The sequence below is a fragment of the Panthera onca genome, chromosome E3 (assembly GCF_046562875.1).
Source record: "Panthera onca isolate mPanOnc1 chromosome E3, mPanOnc1 haplotype 2, whole genome shotgun sequence".
NCBI lineage: Eukaryota > Metazoa > Chordata > Mammalia > Carnivora > Felidae > Panthera > Panthera onca.
Genome location: NC_138354.1, coordinates 20,033,146 through 20,056,066, shown reverse-complemented (window position 1 = coordinate 20,056,066; position 22,921 = coordinate 20,033,146). Strand labels below are relative to the sequence as shown.

The window sequence follows — 22,921 nt, the reverse complement described above, 5'->3', positions numbered from 1 at the left end:
CGGTCACCCACCCTACGCTTGGCCGATGAGGACTTAACTCAAGGTCCTCTGAGAGCCACATGTCAAAGTCCTGTGATGGCAGAAACCCCCCCCCTCCGCCCCCTGCCCGGGCCTAGACCGGAGTCTGGCTCTGAGTCTGGCACCATGATTTAGACGGCATGTGACCTGAGGCAAGCCTCTTAAGCTCTCTGATCCTGCGTGGGGTGTCGCTGTCACACGGGGTAAATAATCCACAGCCATGCGCTGCTGTGAGGACAAAATGTTTTGTGAGGGTGGGCACCTCAGTGCCTGGCACAAGGCAAGGAGGATCCGGCAAATACCCGTTGAAAGTTTGACATCTAGAAAAATCTAGAGGAGTCAAAGCTTTGCCCCCCACCCCCAGCCCTGCCGCCCACGTGGAACAGTGGCTTTCTCAGCCATGAAGATCCTAAGTGTGATAAAGCGTCAGCCACGTTAAAAAGAGCCTGGGTTGATCAAGTCTTTTTATAGGAAACAGAAAACCCAGGGCAAACGGACTTCTACACCGAAGCGAAGGAAATGAAAGACTGTTGTAACAAACGCCACAGTGGGGACCAGTTGGGGCTCAACCCAGCAGCTCGTGCTGTGTCTCCACAATGCCAGCTGCTTCCTCGAGCTCCGTCCCCACCTCAGCACCCAGGCCCGGCTCTGCTGTCTCCCTGGGACCCCTCAAAAGCTAGAGTGGTTACCGCCCCTTGCCCTCATCGCCTCGGGCCCTACAGTCAGGAGCGAAGAGCATTTCTTCCACGCACAGAACTGAGATTGGGCCACGTACCCATCACAGAGCTACCCCCCCCACCCCCACCCCTCGGTGGCTCAGGGGACAGGCCACGCTATTTCATTGGAGCAGTCGGGCTCCTCCTTGGGCTGAGAAGGGGTCCTTCCCCCTCTGGGACCATCGTCATGGCTGAGAAGAGACACGAGAGAGGAGGGCAGGGAGTGCGGAGACCGGAGCGGCCCAACCCGCATTTACCTTAGACCCCCACGAGGGATCCTAAATCAAGCGAGTCAGGAGCAGGGGGGCCATCGACTCGAGACGCTGGCAGGTTGTGACGCATCCTTAGTTAGTAGACCCTCCGGCTGCTTCATTTAGAAGCCCCGCTGTAGGACGTCGCACGTTTTAGATTGCACGGGCTGTGGGATCCGCCGGCCCCTCTGCGAGGCAGCTCGCCTCCCATCTGGACCTCCCCCTGCTGCCGGCAGCCAAGGTGAATCTCCCTTCATGCCTCCCGCCGCTCACCTGGCAGAGCAGCTCATTAACCTCCTCACCCTCCCCCCCGCCACCCCCCCTCCCCCCCCCCCCCCCCCCCGCCCCACTTGAGCGAGGCCGGCTTCAGTTCATCACTGTCCTTCGAATCTGGGACTGAGGCCCAGGGGGGCAGAGGGCCTTGGCCAGGGCCCCACCCGGCTCTGCCCAGAGCAGGCGGTGCCTGCGGGGTCTGCTGATAAGAGCGGGCCCTGTGTTCCCTCTGGGAGCTGGGAGCTGACCTCCCTCCCTCCCCGTCCCCATCCCCGTAGCGTGGCCATCAAGGCTCGTCCAAACACACGCTGAGGGCGATGGCACATCTCGCTGGCTATTAATTAAAAAAGTAAGTAGGGAACAGTTGCTGTTCATTTGCTCAACTCCCTGCTCACAGAACCATTGCAGATTACCAGTGCTAATTAACAGAGGGCATGTGCACGCAGGGAATGCACCATTTTATGAGGGACTGATCCGTGGCGACCAGCACTGCAGTCGGGGCCCGAAGGGGCCTCGGGAAGCCATTCCGCAGCGTGGCTGTTTATTGATGGCATTCACGCGGCCTCGGACCGGACCGCCTGCCCACGAAGGAGGCAGCGCTAAAATCAGTGAAGGGAAAACATGGGAGGAAGTAGACACTCAGGGAGCGCACACGGGGGCCAGGACCCATGACAGGGACTTCCCCCAGTATCCGTATCTCACTTAGTCTCCGTGACGGGATTGTCAGAGAGATGGTGTCATCTGAATTCATTTGCTAGGGCAGCCACACCTCAGACGGGGTGGTGGCCTGAACAACAGAGATGTATTTCTCTCAAGTTCTGCAGGCTGAAGTCCAAGGTCAAGGTGTGGGCAGGTTTGATGGCTCCTGAGGCCTCTTCTCCTGCCTTGCTGATGGCCGTGCTCTGGCTGTGTCTCAACACCATCTTTCCTGTGTGCATAAGCATTTCTGGTGTCTCTCCCGGGCAGATTTACACCCCCCCCCCTTTTTTTTTTTTAATTTTTAAAATTTATTTATTTTGAGAGAGAGAAAGAGAGGATGAGTGGGGTAGAGGGAGAGAAAATTCTAAGCAGGCTCCGTGCCGTCGTTGCAAAGCCTCACGTGGGGCTCAAACTCACAAACCGTGAGATCTCGTCATGAGCAGACATCAAGAGTCGGACGCTTAACCGACTGAGCCACCCAGGAGCCCCCAGATTTCCCCTTCTTCTAAGGACATGGTTCACATTGGATTTGGGCCCACCCTCACGGCCTCATTTTAACTTAATTACCTCTTTAAAGGTCGTGTCTCCAAGTATAGGAACATGCTCAGGTACTGGGGTTAGGGCTTTTGCATCTGAATTTGGGGAGGTGGGGGACACAATTTAGCCCGTAACACCTTCCCCAACTCAGCCGATAGGCCGTGAACACTTGGTAATGAGGAAGAGAAGAGCACATTCAGCCACAATCTGATGCCTTTTAAACATTTCTTTGTTTACTTGCAAACTCTTATGGAAAATACCAACTGTTCACAGTAACAGCTCATTTAATCTTTGTAATAACTATATGTAATGGGTGCCGTTCTTATCCTCATTGTATGGATGGGGAAACTGAGGCACTGAGTGGCTAAATAACTTGTTGTGTAGTGGTGAGCTGAATCGAGCCTGTCGCGTTTTGACCCATTAGCATTATTTTTATGTTTGTTAAGGACAAACTGAGAACAAGAGGCGGAGAGATGGAAGATGCCGTCTACGTGACCGTGGAAATCCTGTCCAACTGGGGCCATACGTCCCGGGTGGGTCTCACGGAAGTTGAGTTCTTTGACCGGAACAACACAAAGCTTTACGTGTCGCCCCATGACGTGGATATCCGGAACACGGACACGCCCGGGGACCTGGGCCACCTGGTCAATAGGAACTTAGCTGTAAGTGGAGGCGGTGCTCGAAACTACAGTGAGCCTTGGCCTTGTGTTTTGATGCATTTTCTCTGCCCGCGATAAGTCTGTGACGCGGGTGTGGGGGGTGCAGGTATGGGGAGGGGAAGAAGATAGTTGTCCATCATCATTCATTCAGGCAAAGTGGAAGGAGCCTGAGGGAAAGGTGTGGGTGAGGGCCCCCGAGCCGTCCCCCAGCTCATTCCCAGATCCCTGGGCTTGTTCTTGGGAGAATAGGGCACAAAGAGGAGCCAAGTCACCTCCTTCTATCCACCCTGCAGTTTGCCACAGTGACCACCAAATATGGAACCTTGGGGGTCATTGAGGTCAATGCCTTTATTTTATCAATGAAGAAACAGAGGCTTGGAGAAGAATATTGACTTGGTCAAGGTCACACCTCCAGAAGGTAGTGGGGCCACGTTCACATCCTGCAGCCTGGCCCAGGGCCCATGTCCACAGCATCCCCCCGCCCCCCAGTCCCAACAAACATCAAGTACACACCCAACGCACATCACACGTTCCTGTCCTTTATTCTATTTTATTTTGGGGGGAGAGAGAGTGTGCACATGCACGAGCAGGGGAGGGGCAGAGGGAGAGAGAGAGAGAGAGAGTGAGAGAATCTTAAGCAGGCTCCATGTTGAGCAAGGAACCCAACATGGGGCTCGATCCTACAACCCTAGGATCATGACCTGAGCCAAAATCAGGGGTCAGATGCTCAACTGACTGAGCCACCCAGGTGCCCTGAATGTTCCTGCCCTTTAAATATCTAATAGTCAAAAAAGGAAAGAAGGAGGGAGGGAAGGAGGGGAGGAAGGAGGGAGGGGAGGAAGGAAGGAAGGAAGGAAGGAAGGAAGGAAGGAAGGAGGGAGGGAGGGAAGGAGGGGAGGGAGGAAGGAAGGAAGGAGGGAGGGAGGGAAGGAGGGGAGGAAGGAAGGAGGGGAGGAAGGAAGGAAGGAAGGGAGGAAGGAAGGAAGGGAGGGAAGGAAGGAAGGAGGGAAGGTGAGAAGGAGGGAGGGAAGGGAGGAAGGAAGGAGGGAAGGAAGGGCGAGCACTGGCATTTTCTCCTCTTTCCACTTGCAAGTTAGACACAGAGACTGGGAGCTAAGCTGAGGTAGGCCGCCCAGCAGCATGTCTTTACTATGTGGTGCTTCGCCCCCAGGGGGGGCCTGAGAACCTGGGGACAGACTTTGCCTCTGGGCCATAGAACCCGGTGGGCAAGGCACAGAGGCGATAGGAGGACTTCCTTTGGGGCCTTGTTGGCACCTTGTAAATCTCCCGCCAAGCACCTGTATTATCCATTCCAAAGAACAAATTATAAATTTTTTAAAATGTATTGGAAATGAAACCAGCTACCACATGTTCAGTTCTTACCTAGTGCCAGGCACGGGCTATCATCCATATAACCTTATTTAAACCCAGCAGTACACAGGCTCAAGAAGCAGAAAGGCCCGTGTTCGAAGCTTACCGTTTACAGCCTCATGAGCACAGGCAACTCACCTGACCTCTACTTTAGCTTCCTCATCTGTAAAATGGGCATAATAATGGAACTTACCTTGCTACGATGTTGTGGGGAGCGAACATAACTATAAACAGCTCAGCACCGTGGCTGGCTCTTCCTAAGGGCTCCAAAACACCAGCTCTTGTTAGATTTGTTGTTTTATTCGTAATAATATTAATACCACTAAGAAGAGATATCATTCCCATTTAAAGAAGAGGAAGTAAGAAAAGGGAGCTTGGGAGTCCTCCATTCTAGAGACCCGCATTCTGGTTTTGACTTCAGCAACTTACCTGCCTTCTCAGAGAATCAGTTTCTCTGCCCCACCCCCGCCCGCGCACCCCCCCGCCCCCCGTAAAATCGAACTGGAGGGCACAGATAACCCATACGATTCTTACTTGTCTGCAAAAGAAACTGGAGTCTGGCTCACTTTAGCAAATTTCTAACAAAGGAATTTGTTGCAAGCCTTTGGGTAGCTGGGAGACTGGCTGTCACCCAGGCCAGAGGACCCCGTGGTCGTGTTGGGGTTCTAGGCAGCATCCAGGAAGTGCACCAAGGGTGTGGTCTTTTTTGGGGGCGGCGGGGGGCAGTGTGCATTAGTTGATTTGCCATCCTGTCGCCCTGCTGCGGATAACACAGTCGCAGGAGAGGAAGGCTGATGGGTGACCCTGGCTAGGAAAGTGGCCACCGTGATGCCAGTTACCCCGAGATGCCACAGCGGGGCAGGGAGAAACTCTCCCTGGAGGAGATTCAGGGTTGTTACTGAAGGGAAGGCAGGATAGATGCTAGGTCTCTGAGAGACACTACCCGTCCATGGGGTTAGACTGGGTGGTGACAGCCCTCTAAGATCGGCAGCTCCGTGACCTTGAAAGAAACAGGTCCCGTAGGTCACAGCCACTGGGATGCTCTGGCCTTGGGTTTTCCCGCTCTGCTTCCTGCTTCGAGTCTGTAGGCACCCACGTGCGTGGCCCTGGCCACCCCTCTCCCATCTCCCTGTGCACAGAGCAGCAGCACTTTGGAAGCCTGCTGCACAGAACAGAGCATCCTGGGGCAGTAAAAACATCATTGGGTATGGTGGGGGCCAGTTTTTTTTTTTTTTTAAGTTTATTTGTTTATTTTGAAAGAGGCAGAGACAGTGCCAGGTGGGGAGGGGCAGAGAGAGAGGACAGAGAGAGAGAGAATCCCAAGCAGGCTCCTCACGGCCAGCACAGAGCCCGATGGGGGGCTCAAACCCACGAAGCCCTAAGATCATAACCTGAGCTGAAAGCAAGAGTGAGATGCTTAACCGACTGAGCCCCCCCCCCCCCCACCAGCACCCCTGATGGCTGCCAGTTTTTATAATTAGTGTTCCTTTTCCTCCGCTTAGCAGAGGCTGGTGAGCTTTGCCATGTGACGGCAGGGACAAGTCCAGCCCATGGTTTTGGTGGGCTTGGGGTTTTAAATTTTTGACCCTGAGGTTGGGACATGAGGCAGCCATCTCTTCCTGGGCTATTGGGTCTCCAGGCCCAGCTGTGGGCAGGCTGGATTCCCTCTGCCGTCCTGGCATGGGGTCTCCCCGACGGTCCTCCTATGCACGAGGTCCGGGACTACCAACACATGCAGCCTCTCCGGACCACCCGGTTTCGCTGGGGTTTAGCCCCACAGCGTGCTAGCCGGGGTCCTCAGACATCCCTCGTGCGATGCTCACATGAACCTGGGGCTGCTCTCCACATTTGATTAAATGAGAAACCAAGTCTCGGGGAGGACTAGGGACCTGCCCCGGGCCATACTGCCACGGAGTCAGGGAGCTCGGCTGAAATCTGACCAGCAGGTAACTGAAAGTGGAGTCTGGGTTCAGAAGAGAAGTTGCTTCAGTGGAAGAGAGCTGGGGGCTGCCAGAAGATACGGGGGTGCCCCATGCTCAGTGCAGGCCCGGCTCCCCTCTGTGCCCATGCCATCCCTCTCATTGGCTTCGCCCAGGCCCGTGGCTTCAAGATGATTCTAGATGGATATGCCAGGGCCTGCCTGCCTCTCTGAGTTCCTGATTTAAATGCCAACTTCCTGCTTGGCATCTCTTGTCGGGCACCTACTGGACATCCCAGACTTCAGTGATCTGAAACCTAACTTTTCATTCCCCTGCGCTACCCACGTCTCTCCCGCCTACAAGATTCCTGTGCTCAGTAAATGGCATTGCTGTCTGCTTTGCTGCTAAGCCCACCTCTTAACCTCTTAAGAGTCTTCCTTGACTGCCCCGACCCCTTCCTGCCACCTTCCAGGACACCAGAAAGTCCTGTTGATTCCTCCTGCAATACCGAGCCCGGGTCTGTCGCCTTCACCCCGTGCCCACTGTCAAATGGCCTCCTGTCTCCTCGTCTTCTCTTCTGGCCCCATCTGCTCCATTTTCTACTCTGTAACCAAAGTGATCTTTTACAAATGTCAGCTTGCACCCCTCCCCTGCCTAAAACCCCAGCCATGACTTCCCAGTATACTTAGAAGTAAAACCTCATGCCTCCCGTGGCCTGGGAGGCTGTCTGTGAACAGGCCTTCGGCTCCCTCTACTGCCTCGGGCCCCGGGGCTCCAGCCACCAGAGGCTGCCTTCTGCTCTTCCGACGCTTGAAGCTCATGGCACCTCTGGTCTCTGCCCAGAACTTCCCTCCTCCAGAGTGTCGTGTGGCTACCTCCTCTCTCTTCATTTGAATTTCAGCCCAAATACCACTTTCTCAGCAAGCCCTTCCCTGACTCCTGTGTGGAGGAGTCTTTTCTCACGCCACCCCAGTCTTCCCCACCTGTCTCTATCACATCCTGTTCTTTCACTTTCTTCAGGTCGCTTCTCACATTAAGAAATGGTCTTGTTCACTCCTTTATTATCTGTCTTCCCCTCTCCCCACACTTAGCTATACATTCGTGTCCTCACCATACTACATCCCCAGCACATAAATGTTCACACTACATTTTTTTGTACTTTTTGTTTGGAAATAATCGTAGAATCGCAGGCAATTGTGAACAAAACAAAACAAAACAAAACAAAAACCTTGTGCAGAGAAGAGAAAAATAATAAAGGGAAATCAGTGAAGCCAAAAGTTGGTTTTTTGAAAGGATCGACAAAGTTAACAAAACTTTAGCTAGATCGGCAAGGAAAAAGGGGAAAGGATTCAAATAACTAAAATCAGGAATGAAAGAAGGGACATTAGTCTACCTGACAGGGAAAAAAAGATGGTTAGGGAATATTCTGGACAATCTAATGCCAACAAATAAAGATATCCCAGATGAAATGGACATCGTCCTAGAAAGACACAAATCACCAAGACTGAGTGAAGAGGAAATAGACCATCTGTCTAGACCTATAGCAAGTACAGAGATTGAATTAATAATCCAAGAAACTTCCAACAAAGAAAAACCAAGGACCAGATGGCTTCACTGGTGAGTCATACCAAATATTTGAAGAATTAACACCAATCCTTCACAACCTCTTCTAAAATGAAGAAGAGGGAAGACTTCCAAACTCATTTTATGAGACCAGTCTTACCCTGATTACAAAACCAAAGACATCCCAAGAAAAGAAAACTATAGACCAACAGCCCTTATGAATATAGCGTAAAGATCCTCAACAAAACATTAGCAAGCCAAGTCTCCCAGTTCACAGAAAGATTTATATGTTGAAACCTAGTGGGCTTGATCCCGGGAACGCATGGTTTGTTGTTCAATATATGAGAACAGATCGATATAATACAACATGTTAATAGGATAGAGGGGGAAAAGTCATGTAACATTCTTAATAGATACAGAAGGAGCATTTGACAAAATTCAACACCCTTTCATGATAAAAACCATAAACAAGCCAAGAAGAGAAGGAAACATTCTCAACCTAATAAGGGCATCTGTAAAAACCCACAGCTCGCATCATGCTGGTAAAAGACTGAAAGCTTTTGCACTAAGATCAGGAACAAGACAGGGATGCCTGCTTTCACCACTTCTGTTCCACATTGTACTCGAGATTCTTCCCAGGGAAGTTAGGCAAGAAAATGAAATAAAGAGCCCCTGGGTGGCTCAGTCGGTTAAGCATCCGACTTCAGCTCAGGTCATAATCTCATGGTTCATGAGTTGGAGCCCCGCATTGGGCTCTGCTTGGGGTACTCTCTCTCCGCCTCTCTCTGTGCCCCTCCTCCACGTGTGCTCTCTCTCTCTCAAAATAAACAAATAAAAACTTAAATAAGTAAATAAACAGAAAAATAAGAGGTTGGAAAGGAAGAAGTAAAACTATATTTGTGGGTGATATGATCTTACAGATAGAAAACCCTAAAGAATCCACAAAAACTACTGATAAAGTAAAATCCTGTTCAGCAAGTTTATAAAAGACTAATATACAAAAAAAAAAAAAAAAAAAAAAAGTTGTATTTCTATACCCTAGCAATGAGCAATCTGAAAAAGGAAACTAAGGGAAAAAAATCTGTTTTTAAAAAAATTTTTTTAATGTTTCTTTCTTTCTTTTTTAATTTTTTTTTAACATTTATTTATTTTTGAGACAGAGAGATAGGGCATGAACGGGGTAGGTCAGAGAGAGAGGGAGATACAGAATCTGAAACAGGCTCCAGGCTCTGAGCTGTCAGCACAGAGCCGGACGCGGGGCTCGAACCCACGAACTGCAAGATCGTGACCTGAGCTGAAGTCGGACGCCCAGCCGACTGAGCCACCCAGGCGCCCCAATGTTTATTTCTTTCAAGAGAGAGAAAGAGCATGCGCGCAAGCAGGGGAAGGGCAGAGTGGGGCGGAGAGAGAGAATCCCAAGCAAGCTCTGAAGTGTCAGTGCAGAGTGCAACGCGGGGCTCAGTCCCACAGATCATGATATCATAACCTGAGCCAACATCAAGAGTCAGACACTTAACCGACTGAGCCGCCAGGTGCCCTGAAAAAAAAGATCTGTTTTAAAATAGCATAAAAAAAAAAAAATAAGATACTTAAGAGTAAATTTCACCAAATAAGTGAAAGACTTGTACATTGAAAAGTATGAGATACTGTTGGTGGGAATTGAAAAAGACCCAAATAAATGAAAAGACATTTCATGTTCACAGATCGGAAGACTTAATACTGTTGATATGGCAACGCTCCCTGAATTATCTGCAGATTCCATGCAATCCTATCAAAATTCCAACTGCCTTTTTTTGTGGAAATTGATAAGCTGATCTTAAAATATATATGGAAGTTCAAGGGACCCAGAATAGCTAAAACTATGTTGGAAAAGAAGGAAGTTGGAAGACTCACTCTTCCAATTTCAAAACCAACCTACAGTAATCAAGACTGTGGTACTGGCATAGGGATAGACATATATATAGGTCAATGGAACAGAATTGATAGAGAAATAGATCCATACATCTGCAGTCCACTGATTTTCTTTTCTTTTTTTAATGTTTATTTATTTTTGAGAGCGAGAGTGAGAGAGAGCATGCGCGAGAGTGGGGGAGGGGTGGAAAGAGACAGAGACACAGAATCCAAAACAGGCTCCAGGCTCTGAGCTGTCAGCACAGAGCCCGACGCGGGGCTCGAACTCACAAAGCATGAGATCATACCTGGGCCAAAGTCGGATGCTTAACCAGCTAAACCGACTAAGCCACCCAGGTGCCTCTACAGGCAACTGATTTTCAACAAAGATGCCAATACTATTGGGTGGAGGAAAAAAAATCATTTTTTTAGCAGATGACATCGGGACAAACTGGATTGCTGATGCAGAAGAACGAAGTTGGGTTCCTACCCTAACATCATCTGCAAAAACTAACTCGGTGGATTAAAGACCTTAGAACTTTTAAAGCTTTAAGGCGGGGCGCCTGGGTGGCGCAGTCGGTTAAGCGTCCGACTTCAGCCAGGTCACGATCTCGCGGTCCGTGAGTTCGAGCCCCGCATCAGGCTCTGGGCTGATGGCTCAGAGCCTGGAGCCTGATTCCGATTCTGTGTCTCCCTCTCTCTCTGCCCCTCCCCCGTTCATGCTCTGTCTCTCTCTGTCCCAAAAATAAATAAAAAACGTTGAAAAAAAAATTTTTTTAAAGCTTTAAGGCTGTAAAACTCTTAGAAGAAACACAGGTATAAATCTTCATACCCTTGAGCTTTTCAATGAGGTCTTACATATGGCACGGAAAGCACAAGCAACAAAAGAAGAAAATAGATAAATCAGACTTCATCAAAATTTAAAACACATTTGCTTCAAAGGACATTCATCAAGAAAGTTGAAAAGACATCTTAGGAAATGGGAGAAAATATTTGCAAATCATATATCTGATAAGGGTCTATCATCCAGAATATAGAAAGAAAAGAAATCTGAAACTCAACAACAAAATGACAAGCAACCGCATGAAAATATGACCAAAGCACTCAGAATAGACTTTCCTCCAAAGAAGACATACACGGCCCAGAAGCACAGGAAAGATGCTGTCAACATCATTAGTCGTTAGGGAAATGCAAATCAAAACCCCAAAGACGTATCATTTCATACCCACCAGGTTGTTACAGGTTTTGAAAAGAAAAGAGAAAATAATAAAGTATTGGCAATTCATGTGGAAAAACCATGCCTCGCTGGCAGGAATACAAAAGTAAAGTGGTGCGGCCGTGGTGAAAAATAGTTCGACCGTTTCTCCAAAAGTTAAATGTAGAGTTAGCCTATGACCCAGCAGTTCCACTCCTAGGTGCAGACCCAAGGGAACGGAAAATGTGTTCCCACAAAAACTTACACACAAATGTTCATGGCAGTATCATTCATGATAGCCACAAGGTGGAAACAACTCAAATGTTTATCCACAGATGAATGGATAAAGAAAATGTGGTACGTCCATACAATGGAATATTACTCAGCTGTAAAAAGGAACAAAGCGCCGATTGTTACCGCAACAAGGATGAACCTTCGAAAACATTATGGGATGTGGAAGGACCCAGACCCGGCAGGCCACACATTGGGTATGGAGTTCTTTTTTAGGGTGATGAAATATGCTGGAAAAAGATAGTGGTGATGGTGACACAACCTTGAAATATACTGAACAAAACAAAACCCGCTGAATTGCATACTTGAAGGTGGTGACTTTATATATATGTGAAGTATATCTCCATTTTTTAAAAAAAAGTATGGAGAGGTCCCTTGTGCCCTTGCCCACCAGCGTCCCCCAGTGCTAACATTCTGTATAACTGTAGTACATTATCAAACCCAGGAAATTGACATTAGTATCAGGTGCACACCTTTGTACACACATTCGTGTGCGTGTGCGTATGAGTCCTATGCAATGTTATCACTCATGTGTAGATTCATGTAACCACCACCCCATCAAAATACACAAGCACAAAATACAACAGTTCCATCACCAGAGAGGGATTCCCCCTCGCAACCCTTTACAGCCATAACCCCCCACGCACCCATCCCTAACGTTGGCAACCGCTGATCTGTTTTTGCTTCAAGAGTGCTATATAAAAGGAATCATCTTGTATGTAATCTTTTTGAGACTGGCTTTTGCCACTCAGTATAATGCCTTTGACATCCATCCAAACTGTGTGTGTCCATAGCTTGTTCCTTTTGATTATGATAATTTATTAAATTGGGGCTACTTCTGAGGGCAGTCCAACATATCCCTGAAGGGGGTAGATCCGTATTAGGTTAATTCTGGAAGAGGGAAGCACCTTAATTAGGAATGAGAAAGGGACCTCCTGTCTCCCCTGACCGTCCATTCTAAAAATGCCCTTCCATTGGCCATTAAGAATTCACTCTTATTTTCTTTGTCGAATTTATCCCTGCCTGGTTGGGGTTTGTCTTTGTTTTTGGTTTTTTTTTTTCCTGGCAGTGTTACTTGTTTGCTTCCCCGACCAGTGCAGAGCTGGGACCCGGTGGGCCAGGCTCCGCCACCCACCCCCGACTGTAGTTCGGCACCTGCCCCACAGGAGGGTATTTGTATTGAGCAAATGGGTAACAGACGCTGTGAGAGCCTCCCCGGCCCTCTGGCCCTTCCCACGTCTGAGCGTGCTGGCTGTACTTCCCATTGATAATTCTCTGACAGAGGATTGCTTTTCTGGCCTCCGGGGCCCACTCTGCCTCCCGTGCAGCGGGCCCAAACCGGTGGGGAACGGAGCCCCCAGGAGCAGCCCTCAACCTGCGCTGGTGGGCTTTGGGGTATGAATACCCCAGCTCCCTTGTCTCGGGGGTGGAGTTGCTCCGGGGCACGTTCTGCTCTGGCTCCCAGAGCGGGCTCTCTGGGTAACACACTCTTTATGGAATGCCTTTCCTCCCCTCCTCCTCCCCATGCTCCTTTGGTGTCCAGATAATCTCCTGACACTCAAATCCTGGACTCGGGGGTCTGCTTCTGAGAGAATACAAACTAAGACAGCATGAATTAATGGATTAAAATAGGTGTACATCCTTACTCCACCACTTAGGCGAGCCACACCCTTTGCTCCCTTGTTGAGCTGTGACGGGAGGGTTACAGCACTCGTCCCCTCCCAGGGCTTTGAGAGAACCCAGGGAGGTCACAGCGGCGGCAAGAGGGAACCCTGATTCTCGTTCTGCCGTCTCTGTTACTGCCTGTGATGGACAGGTGCAGCAGACGCTCGGCCTGCTGGCCTGGCATCCGGGGGTTCGCGCAGCGTGCCTCGGCCAGCCCTCAACGGCTTCCCATCAGCCTTCATCTTAGAGACTCTGTCTGCTAATGAGGCCCTGAGTTACCCGCAGGTTAATGTTCTTTGACTTTGAACACCATGATTCCCACTTAGTCCTCCTGTTATCCCTCCTGCTGACAGAAATGTGATGGGAAATCAATGACAGTCCCCTCGCCCGTGTCTAAGGGTCAGCCTTCAGACTCTTCCTTTGTCAAGCAGCCACAGCGACCCAGTTTAGGCCCCAACTTGGGGAAGGAGTGAGATGCACCCGCTGGAAGCTGAAATGTGGTCTCCTGACCCCTTGCAGCTGCCCAGAGCACTAAAAGTTCTTGCAGAGCTTGAGAAACTTGGCCGGAATAAGTCAGAACCCCTTGAACTCCTCTCTCCCCCTTAACAAAAGCAACCTCCTCCCTCCTGAAAGGCACCATTGTCACTGGAACAAGCCAGCTTTGTTCTCCCCCCGCAGCTGGAGCCTGGGCCTCGCATCTCCTGGGGGGCAGCAAAACCCCAGCATCGGCCAGTCTCCTCCCCTGGCTGTGTCCAGGCCCAAGTAGCCGGCCTGGTCCTGGTGACAGGAGTCTGCTGAGACCTTCTGAAATACACGGCGGTGCTCCGTTTAGGTGAAAGGGACAACTTCCTTGGTATCAGAGATGTGGTGGTTATGTTGGCAGATGGGACTTACTGCAGCTGTCAGCCACTAGGTGGGGACCCTAGACTCAGTTGCCCGCAGGGGCCAGACAGGGGCATAACCTGGAAAGAGAAGTAGGTGTGAGACTAAAACTGTAAGCTGGGGTGCCCGGGTGGGTCACTTAAGCATCTGACTTCGGCTCAGGTCATGATCTCACGGTTCATGAGTTCCAGCCCTGCCTCGGGCTCCCCACTGTCAGCACAGAGCCCACTTCGGATCCTCTGCCCACCTCTCTCTCTCCCTGCCCCTCCCCAGCTCACACACACTCTTTCCCTCTCTCTCTCAAAATTTAAAACAAAACAAAACAAAACTCTAAAACTGTAGGGAGCTGTGGGGACTGGGGTGCCCGAGAGCCCCAGCCGGCCCGGCCATGGGAGCTGTGTCCTAGGCCCCAGCCAGCAGCTGTTAGGGGCCCTGTGTTGCCCTGCGTCTTGCCTGTCCACACACTAGCTCTGGAGGGAAAGGCGAAATCTCCCCATCTTTAAATGTTGGCAACAGTGTTTTTGAATACATCATGAGCCAAACAAAATAGCTAGGCAGGCCAGATGAGTTTATAGCCTCTTCTCTAGTTGCAATGAAAAGACAGCTATTAGGAGGTAAATTTCATGCATTCATTCATTCATTCATTCGACAAAGATTCTGTGGCATCTACCATGTGCCAGGGAACCGTGTGGAAACTCTACACAGACGCTTCCCTTGAGCTCACAGTCAAGTGTGTGGAGGGCTGATCTGGACTGGAAAACAGGTGGTTGTGGGACACTGAGTAAAATGCTAACCTTAGGCACTGCAAGGAACCCTAGGTGCCTGGAGGAGAGAGTGACGGTGACAGGGAAGGGGTGACTGTGGGCGTGACAGCACATTTGGGCTGAATTTCCCTGGGAGGGAGGGGCTGGAAGAGTATTGCAAACAGAGGCCCAGCCTGTGCAAAGGCACTGAGGCCGAGCCTGCAGGGGGCTGTTTGGGAGCAGCTGTGAGTTTTCTCGGGACAGAACGTAGAAGAGGTATCCAAAGAGACGGAACAGGAGGCAGCTGGGGCTGAGAAGAGTCCCCAGATTTGGCTTTTTCCACCTGCATCTAAAGCACCTGTGGCATGGAATTTTGTTGGTGCAAAATGCACACGGCAGCAGGGCTTCCCTGCTCCTCTGGCCTTGAGAGCGGCTTTGGCAGCCTCACCGGTGGGCGGAAACCACACTCTGGGGTCCTGAGGCCTGGAAACCCTGTCAGGGAACAGAGCAAATCCTGAGGCTCGGTGGTTTCTTTTCTTCCGTTTCTATTTTTTAAAGGTTTTTAATTCTACAGGGTTTTTACAAAAGAAAACCAAAGGCTCTGTTTGCCAGGTTAATGAATAGCACAAGTGATGGCTCTTTTCCCAACCTCCCTTCCCCTCTCACTCCCCATCCCCAGCCATCTCCCCAGAGCTGATTAATCAATTAGAATAAAGCCCGCTGCATTTTAAATTCAGTCCGAATGGCAGAGCAGAGAGGCCCTCGAGCCAGCCTGTGCCAGGGATGAGTCAGTACCTGCTACAAAGTGCAGCCCGGGCGGCTGAGATCTAAGACTCCACCTCGGATTACGGAGAGGAGGCCTAGCCTCCTGCCCTCAGCTTGTTTACACTGGGGAGAGGCAGAAAATGGGCTAACGACTTCCCTCTCTTGCTGGTGTTTCAGAGCAAGAAAGACCCCTCCTTGTGGACGTGCCCCTTCCACCCGCCGCTCCAGCTCTTTTTTGTTATCCGCAACACGGGCCGGCTGCACGACTTTGATCTAGCCAAGATCAAGGTTTGGAATTACTGGACAGCTGATGGTGTAAGTAAGGGCCCCCGACTACTCCTTGGGCGTTTGACTGACGGAAGCACTTTGGCGCTGTCCAACAGCCTGAGTGCTGAAGTTGCAAAATGGGTACGCGGACGCCCCACTGCGGCCCTTCCTGCCTGTTGCAGAATGCCTGGTGGTGCATTTCACACGCATGGTTGGGGCCACCAGGAGCAGGGCCTCAGCTTGCAGGTGTGGCCGCCCTTTGCCGGAACTGGGGCTCAATGTTAATAGGTAAGAAACAGACACACACAGAGGTTGTGTGACATGCCCCAAGTCACACAGCAAGGAAGCGTCACAGTGAGAATTTGAACCCACGCAGTCAGACTCTGGGCCCGTTCACTTAGCCAGGGCTTCTCAAACCTTAATCTGCGATACCTTACCGGGACTCTTGCTAAAATGCAGGTTCCGATTCAGCGGGTCTGGAGCAGAGCCCAAGATTTTGCATCCACCTGTGCCAGTGTCCCTGGGGTGAGAACCCCACTCTGAACAGCGAGGCTCTTAACCTCTGTGTTCCTCTGTCCCCCCGGTTTCAGCATCCCTGCCCTCCTTTCTACCCCCACACCACCTCCTACCCCTGGGCACTTATGCTTTCTTTCTTCTCTGGGCTGTTTTTTCATGCTCTCGTTTGTATTTATTTCTTCATTCGACATTTATTGTTGAGCATATGTACCATCGGCCTTCCTGATCAGTTCGGAGGACATTGGTATCACAGACCCAGTCCCTGTCCAGGAGGTACTCCTGGTCTAAAAGCTGGCAGACAAGTAATTGTAAAAATAGGACGCAGTGTGCGGAAGGCCTTGATAGAGGTGACTGCAGAGTGCCCAGGGTTTCAAACAGAAAGCCCAGGAACTCAGCAGGGAACTCAGTGCGTGAGGAAGGACAAGACCCCCTCAGCCTGACTTGTTTCCCCTCTTATGACAAACATGGGGACAAGAATTGCTCTGCTCTCCCTTCCAACTTGTTCTCAGGGAAGCAATAATGCAAGGGAGATGAATGATGGAAACTGGTCCTCAGCTTCAATATTGTGAAAAGAGACGGCAGGGCATGGTGGGGAGTGTGGCAAACTGGTAAGCCCATGCTTTAGGTAAAGGGAAGGCCACTTTTCAGCTTCAGTTAATGGCTGCTATATAGGAATGCCAGCCAGTGCTGCTAGGTCATCTGAACATTCCCAGGGAATTGGGAATTTGGAATTTGATAGGAACCTTTCTGGTTTGTAAATGTCAACAGCTAACTGAAATTCCTTTGAAACCACTCCACAGTCCAAAGCAAACTCATCGTTGGGCTGGAGTTGGCCTGTCTAGACTGTAGCCCCTGGAACGTGGAGGGAGCCTGCATCAGGCTGGGAGAGCTCAGGGAAGGGGCTTGGAGCACACAACTGAGCTGTGGCAGAAAGAGACAATAGCACAGAGCCAAGGTAGAAAAGAAGAAAGCGGGTCCCAGGTGGGGAGCCCCGCATGTGCAAAGGCACTGAGGTGCGGAAGGGTGCAGCCTCTGAACTGCTCTCGCTGTCCCCAGGCCCAGGCCTCCAGTCCGTCTCCAGCAGCCCCTGGGAGGTCTGATCATCATTCTTTGCTGCTTCACACCCTCAGAGGCTCCCCCTGTCCCAGAGGACCCAGGTCAAACCCCTTAGTGTGACATCAGGGCCTCGTAATCCCTGTGCACCAGGCCCTGTGTCTCCCATCAGCCCCTGCCCCTTGCTGGCTCCACACTCCGGAGTGTCAGCTGTTGTGACTCTCTACCACCCCACACGGCAGTTACCCTGTAGGCCCTGGACCCTCCCATCCGGCTCAGCTCGAAGTGCCCGCCTCTGCCCTAGATTCCTGGAAAACGAGACATCATTTTCTCCAGGAAGCTGGCCCTGACCCCTGGCCCTTATGCCACTTCTGGCCCTCATGAATATGTTCCATCACCCCCATACTGGGATTGACACCTGCCTCCCCCAGACCACCGTGGGCACCTGGGGAGCAGGACCTGTCTCCACGTCAAGACCCTGCGAAGTAGAACATGCATGGTTGCCAGCTGAAGGAATGAGTTCATTCCCCAGAACCCACAAGCAGCCGTCTTATGCTTTTTGATATCCAGATGAGACACAGAGAATCAGAGTTCCGGGTGTTTGAGCAGGCTCGTACGGAAGGTTAAAGCTGAGGATCAAGTCCAGGGGAGTCTGCCCCTCCTCCCTCCTTCCCATCCCCCCCATCCTGTACTTCTTCCTGCTAATTCTCTCAGCCACCCCCCCCCCCCCAGCCCCGGGCGTCCAGCTGTGTGCGTAGGGGCTGTCCTCCAGGCCCTAGCGGGACCCCCACCCCTGTGTAGCCGCGGACACTACCAGCAGGTAGGGCCATGCTCTCTCCTCTTGGGCACTTCCTGGCAGGTGGTCGTCAGCATCTTCCGGAATGAGTAATGGAACAGTGCTGACCGCCCAAGCCCGTGCCCTGTGGCTCAGCCCTGTCATTGACTATACGTCTCAGGCCAAGAAAAGCGGATTTGATGCTCTGGATTACAAAGCAGATAAGCCTCATCCCTTTTGGCCGCGGCCCGCCTTTCTTCTTGAACCTGCACTCAGGCTTCCCTGTGTGCGGAGAATAAAAAAGAGGAGCAGGACGTCAGGGTGTCGTTGCGGGTGCTTTGGGGAGCCTCGGCTGCGGGGATTAGAGTCCCGAGGAGGCATCTCTACACGCAGAGTGGAGTGCGGAGGACTGCAGTCCCTGACAGGGGTGCTGCTTATGTAACGCACCCCCGTCTGTTGCCAGAATTTACCGGGGGCAGAAAGCGCAAACAAATGCAGCTGCAGGTTGGTTTGATTTAATATTCTCCAGAGAATGCTATTACTGTGTGTTTTAGAGGAGATAAACTGAGACTTTATAGGAAATATAGCTCAGCCTGGTAGACACGGCTTGTTAATACAGTGTTTTGTGTACGGGAATCCAAGGAAGAAAAGTTAAATGGGGGGAGCTAATCCAACCAAGGCGTATTGAGAACATAAGACGAGAAGGTGCTAGAAAAAGGGAAGTCTCTCTTATTGCAAAATATGCCGCCCGTTAAATCCCCAGGCTAACTTTTCTGGGCTCCTCTCCCCCTCATCAGGTGAGGCGGTGGGTGTGGGCTGGCCCCGAGGGGAGGGACTTCAGGGGAAGGGAAGACACAGAGGCTGGAATCCATCCACACAGGCAAACAGAAGGCCGCACACAGATGTCTGTCCTTGTCACAGCTGCCGTTTATCCAGTGCCGCGTCCATCAGGCGGGCGTGAGGCACCCAAATAACACCAATAACTGAGCAAATGAATCATCTCGACTGACCCCCAATAATCCTACAAGGTGGTGTCAGCCTTGGAGGTGAAGAAGCTGGGGCTTAGAGTAGCGAGCTCCTAGGGGGCGGGTAGACTGCGTCTTTTTTACCAGCTCTGCTTGGCAATGGCTGCCTGGAGTGCTGTCTTGGGAAGGATCTGGAACCTTCCTTCTGGTTCAAAAAGAAGAGGGTGTGTGATTGATCAGTGATGTCGGCCCCGGGCTCAGGAGGAGGATGTGATAATACGTCTGTCACATTTTTTGATACTTGTCAGATTCCATGACTTGGCCCAGCTAGTGACTTGCAGGGGACACGGTGGAGAGGGGAGCGTGAGAGGTGTTGGTTTTTCTGGTTTTTTTCTCAGCACCGCCCCCACCCCTGCAGAAGAGAGGGGGAAGGAACCAGGAGTCTCCCTTACTCTCGTGTGTAGTAACCCATCCAAAAAGTGGGCTTTCGGCCGCTCCCCAGGGTCTGTGTTTCCCTTTGTAACAAGCCTGTTAGTTATCTGCTATCTGGTGGCACCCTTCAGGAACGACAGGCACGTTGTCACCATCTTCGCCCACAGCATAACCGGTGCCAATGTCACTTCCAGTTGGTCACAACAGCGAGTGAGGCAGGACGGACACCCAGGGGTGTATTTCATACGCAGAAAAGCTGCTCCTTAGATAGTTTATGAACGAATGGATGTCAGAGTTCCCCAGTGGGTGTAACTCTGTGATATGCTATGGCAGTCTAAGCCCGTGCTGCCCCAGAGAACTTTCTACAATGATATCAATGCTCTGTGTCTGCCCCGGCCGGTTCAGTAACCCCCAAGCCACAGGTGGCTGTTGAGAACTTGCAGTGTGGCCAGTAACTAAGAAACTGCATTTTATTTTATTTATTTATTTATAATTGTTATTAAACGTTTATTTATTTTTGAGACAGAGCGAGAGACAGAGTGCAAGAGGGGGAGGGGCAGACACAGGGAGACGCAGACTCTGAAGCGGGCTCCAGGCTCTGAGCTGTCAGCACAGAGCCTGATGCGGGGCTTGAACTCATGAACTGTGAGATCATGACCTGAGCCGAAGTCGGTCACTTAACCAACTGAGCCTCTCAGGCGCCCCTTATTTATTTATATTTAATTGAGGTGTAATTGACATGTAAGACTGTATTCGTTTTAGGGGTACAGGCTTTGAGATAGGTACATACTGCAAATAATCACTAAATAATAAACGAAACTAAATAATCAGTTTAGTTAACATCCACCAGCTCACATAGTTACAAAAATTTTTTTTTCTCATGATGAGAACTTTTAAGATCAACTTTCCTAGGCACTTTCAAATTTACGATACGGTATTGTTAACTACAGTCACCATGCTGTATGTTACATCCCCAGGACTTTTTTGTCTTGTACCTGGAAGTTTGTGCCTTTTGGTGCTTCTCCCCCCTTATCACCACCTCCCACTTCCTGCCTCTGGCAACCACCAGTCTGTTCTCTGGATCTATGTGTTCAGGTTTGTTTGTTTGCTTTTTAACGTTTATTAATTTTTGAGAGACAGAGACAAAGCACAAGCAGGGGTGGGGCAGAGAGAGAGGGGGACACGGCATCCGAAGCAGGCTCCGGTCTCCGCGCTGTCAGCACAGAGCCCAACGGGGGGCTCGAACCCACAGACCACGAGATCGTGATGTGAGCCGAAGTCGGAGGCTTAACCTACTGAGCCACCCAGGCACCCCTGCATTCGGGTTTTTTTAAGCCGCACGTGTAAGTGGGATGATGCAATATTTGCCTTTCTCTGTCTGACTTATTTCACTTAGCGCAGTGCACTCAAGGTCCATCCATTTGCAAACGGCGAGGTTTCATCTTTTATGGCTGGGTAATATTCCACTGTGTGTATGTGCCACAACTTCCTCGTCCATTCCCCTGTCCGTGGACACGTGGGTTGTTTCCGTGTCTTGGCTGCTCTAAGTAATGCTGAGGTGGACGTATCTTTTCGAGCTAGTGATTGCGTTTCATGCGGATAAATCCCCAGATGCAGAACTGCTGAATCACGTGGAAGTTCTGCTCTTCATTCTGGGGGGAGCCTCCATACTGTTCCCCACAGTGGCTGCTCCATGTCACGGACCCACCAACAGTGCGCAGGGTTCCCTTGTCTCTGCATCCTTGCCCACGCTTATCTCTTACGAGAAGCTGCATCTTACCTTTAATTTGACTGCAACGCCAGCCGCCATCTGTGGCTGGCGACTGTGTGGCACCGCACGGATCTTGGCACTCAGGGTGCCGTGCTGAACAAACAGACAAGGCCCTGTCCACACGGCCCTGTCCCTTCTCGTGGGGAAGGGCAACGGACAAGGATATAAACGAATAATGTAATTTCAGGTAGCGCTAAGTGTCCCGAAGACGATGTAATAGGGAGTGGGAGAGGGGCATGGGGAGAAGGAGGCAGGGCTGCTTTGAGTAGCGAGAGACCTTCCATCAGAGGCCAGAGCCGGAGCAAAGGCCCCGAGGCAGGAGCATGCTTAGCACTTCTAGGATAGGAGTCTAGGCCGCGGCCGGGGATACTGAACAAAGGAGAGGGTAAGGGGAGGTCCCTGAGATGGGTGGGAACCAGGTCGCGTGGGCCTCCCTGGCTCAGATCTTATGCCCGGAGAGGCAGAATATAGAGAAGTGGTCAGAGCCCAGGCACCAGAGCCAGCCCAGCTGGGGCAAGTCCTGGCTCCTCCTCTTCCGCCTCTTCCTGGCTGTGTGACCTTGGGCATGTTGCTCTGCATCTCTGTGCCTCCGTTTCTTCATCCATAAAACTGGGTAATTATTCTTCAGTTAATACATATGAAGTTCTCAGAATGACTCCTGGGCTTTGTGAGTCTTATACAAGTGTTACCAGTTGGCGTCGTGATTGGAGGGTTTTGAGCCAGGGGTGATAGAATATGAGGAATTTTAAAGATGACTCCGGCCGCTGTTTGGGGAGTGGCTTAGAGGGAACAGGGAGCCCCCACAGGAGGCTTCTGGCATCGTCTAGCTGAGGGTCATGGTGGCTTGGATGAGGGGCCTGGTGCTTATGGGGTGCCCCACGGGGAGACTCGCTTCATCCCAGGGCAACGTTTGCATTTCCAGCAAGGCCTTTGTTTGGGGCAGGAGGGAGAAGTTTCAAACAAACGTGGCAGGAAAGAGATGAGCTCAAACAACCCACGTACCCCTCACCTGCTCCCGTGGTAATCGGCATCCCGCCCTTCTGGTTTCATTTACTTCCCACCACACGGATTGTGGCTCTCATACCATTCCAGTCATCAGTTCTTCAGTGCGCATCTCTAACAGATAAGGAGTTTGTTTTTATGCAACTCCAATGCCACTGTCATACCTGGCGGTAATTGGTTATTGTGCGCTACAGCCCGGTTCATGTTCAAGTATCCCTAACTGTCTCCATGTATTTATTTATTTTTAGTTTACATCCAAATTAGTTAGCCTAGAGTGCGACAATGATTTCAGGAGTAGATTCCTTAGTGCCCCTTCCCCGTTCAGCCCATCCCCCCTCCCACAACCCCTCCAGCAACCCTCAGTTTGTTCTCCATAATTAAGAGTCTCTTCTGTTTTGTCCCCCTCCCTGTTTTCATATTATTTTTGCTTCCCTTCCCTTATGTTCATCTGTTCTGTGTCTTAAAGTCCTCATATGAGTGAAGTCATATGATATTTGTCTTTCTCTGACCAATTTTGCTTAGCACGATACCCTCTAGTTCCGTCCATGTAGTTGCAAATGGCAAGATTTCATTCTTTTGGATTGCCGAGTGATACTCCGTTGTATGTATATACCACATCTTCTTTATCCATTCATCCATCGATGGACATGTGGGCCCTTTCCATACTTGGGCTATTGTTGATAGTGCTGCTAGAAACATGGGG

General features: G+C 50.8%; 1 protein-coding gene across 3 annotated transcripts in view; it reads left to right on the top strand.

The window, feature by feature from the left end:
• Nucleotides 1-22,921, top strand: part of KATNIP (katanin interacting protein) — a 192,178-nt gene that overhangs the window by 124,212 nt on the left and 45,045 nt on the right. For all 3 annotated transcript variants that reach the window (XM_078440439.2, XM_078440440.2, XM_078440441.2), the window contains 2 exons: nt 2,941-3,156; nt 15,615-15,752. In XM_078440439.2, coding sequence (XP_078296565.2) covers nt 2,941-3,156; nt 15,615-15,752 — 354 coding nt within the window. The remainder of the gene's footprint in view (nt 1-2,940; nt 3,157-15,614; nt 15,753-22,921) is intronic.